The sequence below is a fragment of the Diadema antillarum genome, unplaced genomic scaffold (assembly GCF_040938485.1).
Source record: "Diadema antillarum isolate AM-2024a unplaced genomic scaffold, OU_Dant_1.0 seq00000420_RagTag, whole genome shotgun sequence".
Lineage (NCBI taxonomy): Eukaryota > Metazoa > Echinodermata > Echinoidea > Diadematoida > Diadematidae > Diadema > Diadema antillarum.
Window position 1 is genome coordinate 480,886 of NW_027271405.1, and position 13,004 is coordinate 493,889.

General features: G+C 37.5%; 1 protein-coding gene across 1 annotated transcript in view; it reads right to left on the bottom strand.

Annotated features, from left to right (window-relative positions):
- LOC139732411 (kelch-like protein 8) overlaps nt 1–11,063 on the bottom strand; it is a 40,114-nt gene extending 29,051 nt beyond the window's left edge. The window contains exon 1 of the mRNA XM_071643276.1: nt 10,875–11,063. Coding sequence (XP_071499377.1) covers nt 10,875–11,026 — 152 coding nt within the window. The 5' untranslated portion in view covers nt 11,027–11,063. The remainder of the gene's footprint in view (nt 1–10,874) is intronic.
- Between the last annotated feature and the right edge of the window lie 1,941 nt (nt 11,064–13,004).

Sequence of the window (13,004 nt, forward strand, 5' to 3'; positions counted from 1 at the left end):
AATGTAGGCCCTATATAGTCTTGAGATAAACTAGACCCTTTATACAACTGCAGTGAAGCCATGATACATGTACCATCAGTCTACAGTGCTGAGAATTGGGATGGATGAAATGTGGCAAGTTCAATAAGACTACAGTAACTGGATGTTTTAGACTTTTATAGAGGCATATTTTCACGTACCATACCGTTATTCTCTCTGCAATAAACATTCTATGCCAGTGTCTACATTTAAAGCAGAAACGTGGCTAAGCCATCCCCCCTCCCCCCCCCCCCACACACACACATGTTCCTTCATACTTGTATCATCTACATTGTACTACGTCTACAGGTACAGTAAGATCCTTTTTATTATACGTCAATCAAGCTACAGTAAGACAGAGCCAAATACCGTAAGTTTTACATGTATCTAAACTGAATATAAGGAGGTAGAGCCCCCTCCCTGATTGAATAGTTCCATGACATTTGCTCCTGCAACGATTGCTACCATGAAATTTCTGCACGCCGAGTCAAACATAAATTCTACCTACAAACATAACCCTGACCCCGATTCTGATCTTCACGTCAAACTAAATCCTAAAACCCTATCACAACCCTAACTCAGGGAGGTGGGAAGATCTCTTCCCATACCTCCCGGGAGAAAATAAGATCAGAGCGATTGTCGCAGGAGCAAATGCCGTGTCACCGATCGAATATGTACAGCCCATACAGTACCTGAATCAGTGTTCTTGAAGGTGAGTTTCGCCGACTACACTGTACAACGAAATGTAATTCACACATGCGACTACACTCACCATGCACAACACAAATAAGCCACTGGAAAGAGAAACGTCAGGGATGAATCAATCACTGCAGCTCAAATTCAAATAACACAGAGAAGAAATACAAACACACACGATGACTATGTAAGCATGGCACCACCTGTAAAATAATCAATGCAAGTGAGAGGTATGGTAGACCATTGAGGCAAACACATCAACCTCAACAAATGTGCACAATGTTCCAGTATTCTCAGAGTCACAAATTATCATCACTTGTTTTGCGTTGCTGAAACTTTTATTGTTTTGTTTGAAGAACTGTTCCCTCAAACATGAACTTTGATATAATGTGACTCCACTAGGTCAATACTGTGTCTTATGGGTGATTTTGTCTTCAGTTTAGTATAGAAGTTAGAGAAAAATCAGTCAATATTTCAGCACTGATTCACTGATTCAATGGTATAAATCAGTGCTTCAAACACTGCTGAAACATTTGGTACAGTATTAGAGTGCCCACTAAAACCTGTATACACTGTAAATCTTATTTACATCGTGGATTCTTGTTGTTGTCACTGTTGAGTTGTGCCAGAGAATCCATGCATCATATCAAAGCAATGGTGAAACAGGTAGGCCTACAGTTCTTACATGTATAGGCCCTATTAAATCACAGTTACACGCATCATGTCACAATTTGGGCTAAACAGAAATTGCTTTATTCTGTCCATTTCAATTGTGTGTGGAATACTAAATATATAATACAAAATGTACTTGTCTACATCACAATTTAATTAGGACCTTTTGAACACCTCCTTTAGCTCTTTCACGACTGAGACACACTACAAGCACGCAGATCACACACCATACTGTTACAAACAGAGCAATGAATATATATAACAATAACTTTCAAGAATGGAAATGAAAACATGAACAACAAAACTTGCCTTGGTGTTCCAGAGAGACTAAGTTTTTAACCTTCATATTTTTGAACAATTGTTTCGGATCTAGTTGTTCCTTTCCAACAGCACCCAATTACATTATTACAGGAGAAAAACAGAGGAGAAAAGAAGGGGGAAATGGGCATCTGTCTCTGATAAACCAGAGAATTGACATCCAGACAGCAGCAGACAGTTTAATCAGAACAAACAATGGGGCAGATTAGATTTTATACCACCCTGGACTCTCAGGAGAAATCCAAAGTCAAAGCGTGCAAGGCCAAGAACGAAAGAAAAAAATCTGCTTTTCCCTTTTTCCCCCTTCTTTTTTACTTCATTTTTTTTTTTCTTCTATCCAATCCATACTGTAATTGGCAGGCATTGTGGGAACAATGTGAGCATGTACGATAAAGTAGGTCATGTTAGCAAGATGGCTGCAAGGGCGCGGCACAGTATTCAGTTTCAAGGACTTGCTCTGTACAAACCAACTTGGGAAAGACAAATACATCAACTCATTTGAGCGTTCAGACTCTTGTTTGAACATTCAGACCATTCTGGCAGAGGAAGTACATTAGTATGTTTGAGTAGGGAAATGTACCTTTGTACAAGGGTCGAAGAAAAAAACTCAACAGAAATCTCCTCTTCTCACTACGACCAAGAAACGCAGGCATGGTAAAAGACATACAATTAATTTTGTTCATGCAATAATACTTGGTGTTTACTTTGAAACATCAGCTATCCGGCACTGAAGCTACTAACATGAACTTACTACCAATCACAAAAGATGAAAAGCAAACATAAATGTAATAGCCTTTAAATGCTGGGAACTGAATAATTTCTGGAGTGCTTGAGAAACAGTTTTTCAAGTTACTTTCAGTATGACGAGACTTTCACCTGCTAAAAACAGGTAGCATGATTAAAATATTCATCCATTCTGAAAAGTCTAGTTCTACGGAAGAGGTTCTACACTGCTTCAGGGAGTTGTCTCTACACATCTCAGATTGTGTAAAGGCCTAATCAATATCATCATGAAAAATAGATATACCTAAATAAATCACAGCTCTCAAACTTGTATGTCAACCAACTTTACCTCTTCTTGAATGTGCTAACTACTGTCCTCCCCATCCCCCCCCCCCCCGAAAAAAAACAAACTCTCATAGCAATATAAAGCATTACAAATTTGTATGTCCAACTTCACAATCTACGAAATATTCTGATCAAATTACTACTGACATATGTATCAACAAGTACAATCACAAATGGCCTTCAAACAGATGTGGGGGGGGGGAACTCTCCTTGGGGGAAAGAATGCAAGAGGATTTGGGTCAAGTGGAGGGAAATGACCTGTAGTGCAAAGCTGACCCTCTGTCTCTACATGGGAGGGGGTGTGGCAAGTGGTAGGAATGGAATTATCGTACATATTTTAATCCCCATGACATCTCACCCCATGTGGTGGTACTGGAAAAAAAAATATATACACAGCATTACAAAACAAGATCATATACTAGTACCCACACACACAGCAGAACAATACAAAATGTGCTGATCACTATCAACAGAGAGCACATTTCTGAGCAATCAGCAGGTCGCATGCTCAGACAGTTCAAGCACTTAAAGAATAGTAGTAGGCCCTATATATTTAGCTCTCAAGATTTCTTAGAAAGGCACACATGTCTCCATTTCAATAGTTTAAAGGTACACGTCTGTATACTCAACTGTATAAGTACCAAGCTGCACAAAGTAAAATCTATAAAATGAAAGCATCAAAAAAAAAAAAAGGCAACTAACGCTTGAGTCAGAGTCTTACAAAGAGGTGCCTAGTTAAGATCCAATCATTACTCAAGAAAACATCTGAGCACAAAACATCAATACACTGTATGCCTGTAGACACATTGCTTGCAGCTATTTGTACGTACCGCGGTAATCTCACTGTTGGGCTAATAACACGAATTGTATATAAAATGACACTTGTCTAGTATACAGTGTGAGGACCTTGCCCGAAAATGCCCATTCAGCACATGAGGAAAAATATTCTGTATTTTTTATTTCATGTTTCAGTCTCTCTTTTTGTATATATTCAGCCGGATGTTTGGCACTTGTCACATTATTCACATGCCACCTCATAAACCACCTGTTAGTCCTCACTCACAACCACTGTGTATAATATTGGAAGGCTTCCAAAACCAGGAAAATGCACCTTTAAGACCCCTTCCGAGCATCTGGCCGGATATTCGTTTAATACGTGTACATCAACGGCACATGTGCTGGCAATTAGTAATCATTGCTCCTGCAAAGAAGGCATCATATTGGAAGCTCTACAGAGGACAAATCTAATGCCCCTGCTTCTCACAAAATTTGATTGTAAATTTCCAGACTGGAACCTTCTACTCATCAATTCTTCTTTATTCTATGCCATGGGTTGCACTGGCTGACACAAACAAAACATCAGAGCCAAGATGTTGTGATGCTCCTAAATTTACTTTCTACTATATATGAAGAATAATCCAAACTCATTCGAAAATTCTAATTGAATTGGTTTTGAGTAGCTATTTCACATTTTTTTCTATGATAATGCTTTACAGACTTTGCAGCACAAAGTTTTTCACACATCAAAACTTTGACTAGGCTTCAAAAGTTCAGTATATATTGGTTCTATTGCATCACAGTCGGCACAAATTCTTGCCGCTGAAAACATGGCCACACAGTACTACATACATACAATTGTTTTGCAAATTTACAAAAATGTGGCAAATCATGGTATTTCTATTCTAATTTTTGTCAAAGATGCCTTGTAGTATATGTTTTGCATGGCATATATACATGTACATGTACAATGTACTACAGTAAACAGGTGTGGTGAATGTTAAAAACAAATGCTGAACTGAAAGAAATAAGAACTGTCAAAAAATAAAACTGTCAGAAATAAAAACTGTGAAACCGTCAGGCTGGCAGTATATCTTAATTACATCAAATGACACATCTGCTGCGCACCCTAAATTTTGTCATTTTGCTCAGGTTATGTTGACATCACCTGCATCATCTTTTTCTTAATGCTAAAGCTTATAGGAAATGCATAAAATGCACATAAGCATACAAAATATGAACAAAAGCTGAGCTGATAGTGTTTAACAATTGCAGAATACACCACAGTGTTCATATTATGCAATGCCCCATCCCCCATGACAAGTTCTACACAATAAACTTCGGGACATACTGGTACAACTCAAAGAATGGAAATTCAACTCACCACAAAATATATGTAACATATTTCCATTTAATTGTATCAAAAGTAGGCAATAGCTTATTTTTTTCATACAAACATGTAAGTGATCTTTCTCATTCCTATTCAGCCACTGGCAAATGTGGCTAATCTGCAATTGTACTGAAAGTTTTGTTTTAAGGGCCTTTAATATGATCTGCACAGAAGAACAGCTTAATTTAAGCACAAGCAAATAAGCAAATTTGTAAGGTTGTCCTACAATGTACATTTGTGAAATTTACTTCCTCAGGATACTGAGGGTATATATATGCTGGGTATATCACCATCAACTTCTGACATTCAGTGTTCTCACTTGGTCCCGCATCAGTCGGGAGAGATTTTTTTTTCTCTTTTCTTTTCTTTTCACGACTAACCATGGACTAACCATCCACACTACTAAACATTGTAGTCCATCTCTACCAGAGCTGCCGGGGCAATCAGTGGTTGGGGCGAGCCAAGCCTGCCATTTGACACCAGAATTCGCGCATGCACACATTTGATGAATATGTGTACCGGCCACTATCAATTATGAGCCCACGGTCACTCTCCCCTCTAAATTTTGTCCTCCAAACTGACAAGCTTCACAGGGACACCAGAAGTTCCAGTAAGCCTACACACTGTGGTCTTGGAGGGAAAAGTCCTGGGATGCGGGACTTTCTTTGCGATGCGGGACATAGTGTGAATGCCGGGTATGAAAAGAGTGACTGCTCAGAATTCTCTGATCAGATGATTTCAAGATGGTGGTATGAATACAGTATAAAACACAAGCTCTTGTTAGGTATGCAGGCATATGACCTTTTTAGACCTTTTGATGACCTGTGGGAGAGAGATATCTATAGTTCCTTTCATACATGTACAGGTTGCACATTGTCCTTTTTTTTCAGAACTTTCTTTTGCTCTGTAAAGCTTTGATTTATTTATTTGACATTTTCAACAGAAATCCATAAAAAAACGAACTTTAGAAAAATACAGCATATCAATCACTACGCTGTATTTACACAGCATTTGTGTACAACACACAGTACAAGTGTTGGTTGCCAGCTATTCAATAGAAAAGAAGCAGTGCTGCATTTAAAAAAGAAAAAAAAATAATACTGGGCTATTTAGGTAGATGATAGAGCCGGGGGGAGGGGGGCCTCCCAGGCCCCCCTTCTGGATCTCGGCCGTCGACCGCGCGATTGCGACAAAAATTGGCACACGCATTGCCTACTTGTACGTGTATGATGTAATCTAAAGCACCATGAAGTTAATTTTTCCAAAAAGTATCATTTACACTAAATTATGCTAATTTATGCATAATGATGCATGAAATCAGACAATTTGGTATAAATCACTAAATAAAGCTCAAAACAGGCACTTTTTTGTGTAAATATTCTTTTTAGTGTCCTTAGCAAATGTAAGAGAAAAAATTGCACAATCAGAAAAAATTTCCTAAGTATCTTATTGTTTTTTGAATTTCTTATGTATTTCCTTGTTTTTTCGACTTTATGTTTTTCATTGTTTTTTCGATGAAATTTGTCCGTGACATTGTTCCGAACAAGAAAATGCATTATTATACAAATGATGCACAGGATAGAGTGTGTTAGTGAAGGTGCGGCGCGCTCGAGAGTATTGACAATGGTGCGACATGAGTATACGTACGCCACGTGTTATGCACAAGAAAGGTCGCCGGCTGTTGTGGCAGCCCGAACTAGAAGTTGTTTACAGGATTGACAGCGCGTATAGTAGCGCGTGACGCACTTGTAACAACTGATTGAGTGCGCACTGCTAGTGTAAACATTGTGACGTACGTCAGGCCCCGGCCGTGCATTTACTAAGAAATTAATGCACGCACACGTGACTCATTTCAGCGCTTCCAATTGGCTACATTCTTGAACCCATTTTATAATAATTGATTTTAACCAATAAAACCCCAAAATAATCATGCTTTTATGAAATTTGCCTGTAAACACAGTTTGCATTGAATTTGTACACAAATTCACGTTTTTGAGCAATTTTTGGTCTGACATGCACGTGCATATTTATGCGCAACTTCGGAACCGCGCACCCGGGCATCGCAAATTTGGTGTCAAAAGATGCGGGAGACTCGAAAAAAAAAAAGTCATGAAACATCGCGGTTATAGCTTCTCGCGATAGCGATACATCGCGCGAAACGTCGAGGGGGGCCTCGGAGGCCCCCCCTAGTTAGGGTTAATAAATCATACATAAAGCAACCACTGTGCATAACTGCTCTAATCTTCTACCTGCAAAAGGATACTTGCTACAATTTAACCACATTTGCCCGCTCGTCGGGCTGCGGAAACTAGCTACTGGTGTAAGTCTTGCTGTCTGGCAAATAAAATGAATGGGAAATTTAATTGCTTTGTCTTTGATACCAAAGTATGTTGCTATTGCAAAAAAAGAAAAAAAGAAAAAAAAAAGACGCCATTTGATTCAGCCGAGTGGGAGAAATATCAAACTTTGTTTGTTTGTTTGTTTGTTTTTTCAAAATATCGTGTCTAACCTACAAACTTGATCAGGGGAATGTCAAATACCAGCACATTCATCCAAATGTACATTGTAATACATTTAATCAATTATTTTGTGACACTGTGACTATGTTGACAGTTGAAAGTTTATTTTACTCAACAACCCATACTCTGGGTATCGGAGTCCAATGTAAAAACATATATCACATTATTAGTTCAATAACAAAGAATTGCAAATAACTTTAAAAAGTGTACAAAACAACTATAACAAAGTAAATAAGAATGAAATATGATTGATGAAGGGTAAGTCCAAGATAAGGTCCCCTCAGAAGACAAAATTTCATCTTTGCTCAATATTGACATGTTTGGTATCATTTTGAAGCTTATGAGTTGAAGTTTTGATTTCCATGGAGGAAAAAATTATATTACGTAAATTTATGCAAATTTCAAGGGCTTCATTTGCATAAATGTGAAACACAGCGTTACGTATGGGACATTTATAAAAATTCATATTAATTCAAAGGAAAGCAAATGATATTTGATTAATATGTGGACATAAGAAGTTCATCAAATAGTTTAACTTGGTATGAAAATTTAGGGATTATGCAAATGATTATGCAAATTAGCTCGTGTCCTATCATGAGATGTCCCATACGTAACAAATTGAGGTCATTTTTTTAGGGTTTTTCTGAAATTGCTAAGGTTATATTAATGTCCTTTTGGAAAGTTCTAATTTATCGTTTAGAGAAATTAAATACCATAGAAAAAAGAAAAAACAGTAAAAGAAATATTTTTTATTAGGCATTGAAATAATGTTACGTATGGGACAAATGCGTTACGTATGGGACATCCTCATACATAATGCATGGGAATGCATGTAGCTAGCTGGGAAGGTCTCTCAGTACACAAATGGTCAATCATCCTGAAGAAAGCATCCCAACATTGTAGCTACTTTTTGAGTTATAGACACTTTAAACAATACATGTACTTGACTGAACAATTTTCAGAAAGGGGGAGGGGAAAATGGCAAAATACACAATGAAAAATCAGCATTAACGGGATGGTACAGTTTTTTTTTTGTAGAAATGGGGATTCAGTTTTCAACATTGAATGAGATGATTGGAAACCAATTATATGAATTACCAAAGAGCATACAATCCTAAGACTAGAGGAATTCAAAGTTTAGTGATGGAGATCCAATTTGAAATGGTTGTGATTTAAAAAAATATAAAGTAAAATGATTTCTTTTACTGCAAGTGATACACAAATTGTCCTTATTCAGTTTTCAATAATAGCCACGACAAAATTCATGGGTATACATACTGAGGTGTGACTCGAATCAATGACCTGACTGCTAGACAGACATCATATATCTACTCGATCACTGGGGTTCCACGCAGCAGGTATTGCGTATTTATAAAAATTAATATTTCTTGTGTCAGGTTGTTTTTTATTGAAACGAAATGGCAAACTGCCCTTCATCAATGGAAGTAAACACTTTAAACTATTCAATTTTTCAGTGGTAACTATCCTGATAAAAATAGGGCATACATACTCAGGTTGGTCACAAAAATATAGAATATTATGATTAAATATGATTATGATGGTAAATATTTGGGGAATATTGTTCCCTTGTCAATCTGGATCAGTATTTGAGTAATTTCAACTGATTCCATTTCAATAATTATGCAAAAATTGATTTATGGGTATTTTGCAAAATTATTTTGCAAAATACCCATAAACATGTCTCTCCACACACTAAACGAATGGGAAACAAAGGGCATGCATACTCAGGTTGGTCATGAAAATATAAAAATATGATTGAATATGATTAGGATGGTAAATACTTGGGGAATATTGTTTCCTTGCCGATCTGGATCAGTATTTGAGTAGTTTCAACTGATTTTACTTCAATAATTACGCAAAATACCCATAAACATGGTTCTTCACACACTAAATGAAAGGGGGACAAACTGTCCCATACGTAACTGTCCCATACGTAACACGTCATGTCTGTCTTTAATTAGAACCTGTAATTAGAGCTTTTTGCCTAATGACACGAAACTTACCTGTGATAATCTTGAGTGTTGTGACTTTCATCACAGTGAGTTACAAGTTCTAGAATGAAATACTTTCAGAGAGTTTTGAGGTTGAAAAAAATGTTCAAAAAAACAAAATTTTTCTGGTCCCATACGTAACGGCACATATTTTCTCTTCTACAATATAATTGCGAAGGTTATTTTTCTGCAGTTTTTGCATGATTATACTTCTCCTAGATATCAATCACCATGATAAAGTCTAATATGATCAAAAGCCATTAACACTATTTTTCAGGTCATAAAAGTGTCTGAATGTCCCATACGTAACGCGCGCGTTATCTTGGACTTGCCCTGAAAAGAAAAAAAATGTACAGAAATATACAATATATACACAATATACGGTGAAAAAAAAAACAAAGAAAGGGAAAAAAGACGAGAGAGAGAGAGATAGAAGGAGAGAGAAGAAAAATGGAGGTGAAGAGGGAAGAGTGAGAAGGACACAAAACTGGTGACAAACTCACAAAGTACCTATATACAAATTAACAATAAAAGAAATACGAGTGACATAAAGTTCACAAAAAACATTAAAAAAAGAAACAGAAAATTAAAAAAAATGCAAAGACATACGGAAATATATTCATACGATAAGTGAACAAAGAATGAAGGAAATGGAGACGAGAACAAGAAGAAGAGAAATAGAGTGTGAGAATGGCTATTCGGCTAGGACAGTACATGTACGTAGGTGTGGGAAGAGTTGATTTTGAGATGCAAGCCCAATCATCATGGGCAGCTGGCATGTGAACATCCATTTGGAATTGACAACAATGTTCCCTTCATCATGTTTACGAGATCTATCCACATTATTATGTTCATGTTGTTGGTAAAATAAACCTGATTCCAGTTCATTACACCTGCCAAGAATAGTGGGCTTTTGTCCTTTGATGGGCGATGATTTTGGGAAGGGTAACCAGCATGAAAATCATCACGATATAAAAGCGAGAACTAATCCGTTCTAGCTTTTATATCGTGATATACAGCGCAGCGCTGACAATTGACAAACAACCCGTTCGATTCAGGGAGTTCACATGCACACCCATGTGAACTACGAACCAAAACAATAACACGGTGCGCCTGCCCATGGGAGCACACTACATTCTAACAGACTGAGGCAAAGGCCTTCTTTGAATGAATGGATAACGCCGTGCATTTCCATACCAGAACCTGCCGGTACACTTTTCCGCAGCCAGCGCTAACCGGCACTGTGTAAACGCACGCGCGTGTAAAGCGAATGGGTTGATCATGCAAACACGAATGTTGCAAGAACATCTTTTATATCAGCCTCTCATACTAGTAATTAAGATACAGGTACAACGTCTTGTGCACTGTAATTAGAAAAACAAAGAGTTTGACTCAGGTACGTACCCGTCATCGTCTGAGTAGGAATTTCTGTCTTCATCATCATCGTTGTCGTCATCGGCGGGTGGCCCGTAGACTTGCGGACGAGGCATATACGCACGGCGATAGAAATCCTCATAATGCTCCTTAACTTTCTTAAATAATTTCACCATTGTCATTTCCAGAATCGCAACTCTGGGAGAATCAATTCTTATGTTGCAGCAAAAATGTGATGTAGTGTTTTATTCTGCCAATATTTATATACTCTGCAGGTTTTTACATGAAATATAAAGTGATAACATGCTATGTGCAAATAGGCAACAAATGTCTGTTAATAATATTTCATTATCCTGCGCGGTCTTTTTCACTTGATCCTTCCGTACTCCACACACGGAACACACGGGGACTAGGCGGAGCGACTGAATGAACTCTACCGTCAGGGGTCACAGTCGTTGTAACTGTGTTTACCCACCGAAGAAAACTTGGCATACGTTCAATGTCCTCCAATCCAAAACTGACGGAGCAGGGAGCATGCCCCGTATGTTACCTCTCTGGTGCCTAAACTGCTTCTGACACGTATTCGGTTGTAAGCTATCAATTTTAAGACGTCTTGCTCCACTGGAGTTCTGGAGGTACTCATCGCACCGAGTGCAGAGGAGGGAACCAGACCGCTTGTCACGCCCCTCACCACCCCCCCCCCCCCCCCAAAAAAAAAAAACTTCGGCTGACTGGATACACGCCCCTCTGAAAGGATTTTTCATCAAGCTGTCCCATAGGTACACCTATAGGCCTACGCAATTGACAGTTTATGTTTTAATTTTTCACGCTATGAATGGGTATTTTTTTTCCTTCCATTTCTGTTACATCTATACATCTGGCTAACTTTTCAGCTATATTTCCCCAAACAATAACAGGTCATCATGAGTCTAAAAAAACATTAACCATAGTATATTCTCAAGTAATTCAGAAGACAGGTGAAGGAATACGGAAATACAGTAGTAATAGTGATAATGGCTATAAACACAACAATATCACCAAAAAAAATGAAGACTAGTCGCTACTTTACAGTCTATCTTCACGATCAATAATCCCTGCATTCGTTCATTCCTCGAATTCGCAGGTATTATCCCTTTTGTAGGGGTAAATTTGCTTCAAAAAGTAGTTTCATAGAGTGTTCGCTCAGTAGGACCTTAAAGATTTTGGTATGATAACAATAATAATTATAATGATGATGATGATGATGATGATAATGATAATAATAATAATGATAATAAAGATAGTAATGATAATAATAGTTGTTATTATTATTATCATTATTATTATCATTAGTATTATCATTAGTATTAGTATTAGTATTAATATTATCATTATTATTATCATTATTATCATTATTATCATCATCATCATCATCATCATCATTACAACAACAACAACAGTGGTTATTCAAATAGCACTATATCCACATCAGTATTGTTCAAAGCGCAAAATGGAAAGTTTTATACAGACGGGGAGCTGCCGCAATGTACAACAAACAATATAGGTCTATGAAAAAAAAAAACTACTTATATGCCAAATTAAGAGATGTGATTTTAGTTTTGATTTAAACACATCAATATTGTGAGTTTCTTTTTGTATTGTGCAGCATTATGAGTTATCATACAGGCAGCTGAGTCTCGGCTTTTGATGGCGTGAAAGCTGATTAAAGAGCAACTACACTTTGTATAGCTAAAAGAAATTATCATAATCAAAATCTAGTCTTGATTTTTATTTTGTTCTATTAAGTCCACTCAAATGCATTTGTCGAGGAAGGGTTCCGTTCTATCTCCATCATAAGAATGAAATTGAGCGTTGACCATTTTGTCGAGCCAGCAATGCAAGAACAGATGTAACTCTTATCTAATTGCACCATCGAGGCATCCACGCCAATAATGACATAATCCGATCACGGCGTTAAAGAGCTTGCGCACTTTATGGTCAAGTCCATGGATGCTTAACGCACGGTTATCTCTGGTTACATACCTAGAGTGCTATGACGTAACATGTTTGTTTGAACCAGAAAACAAGTTCGCCATCAAAGTTCATTAAAGAAGATAAAGATAAAAATTGCAGGGCTTCCCTACTGACAAGTCGCTCGTGCAGTTATATGGTTATTGTATA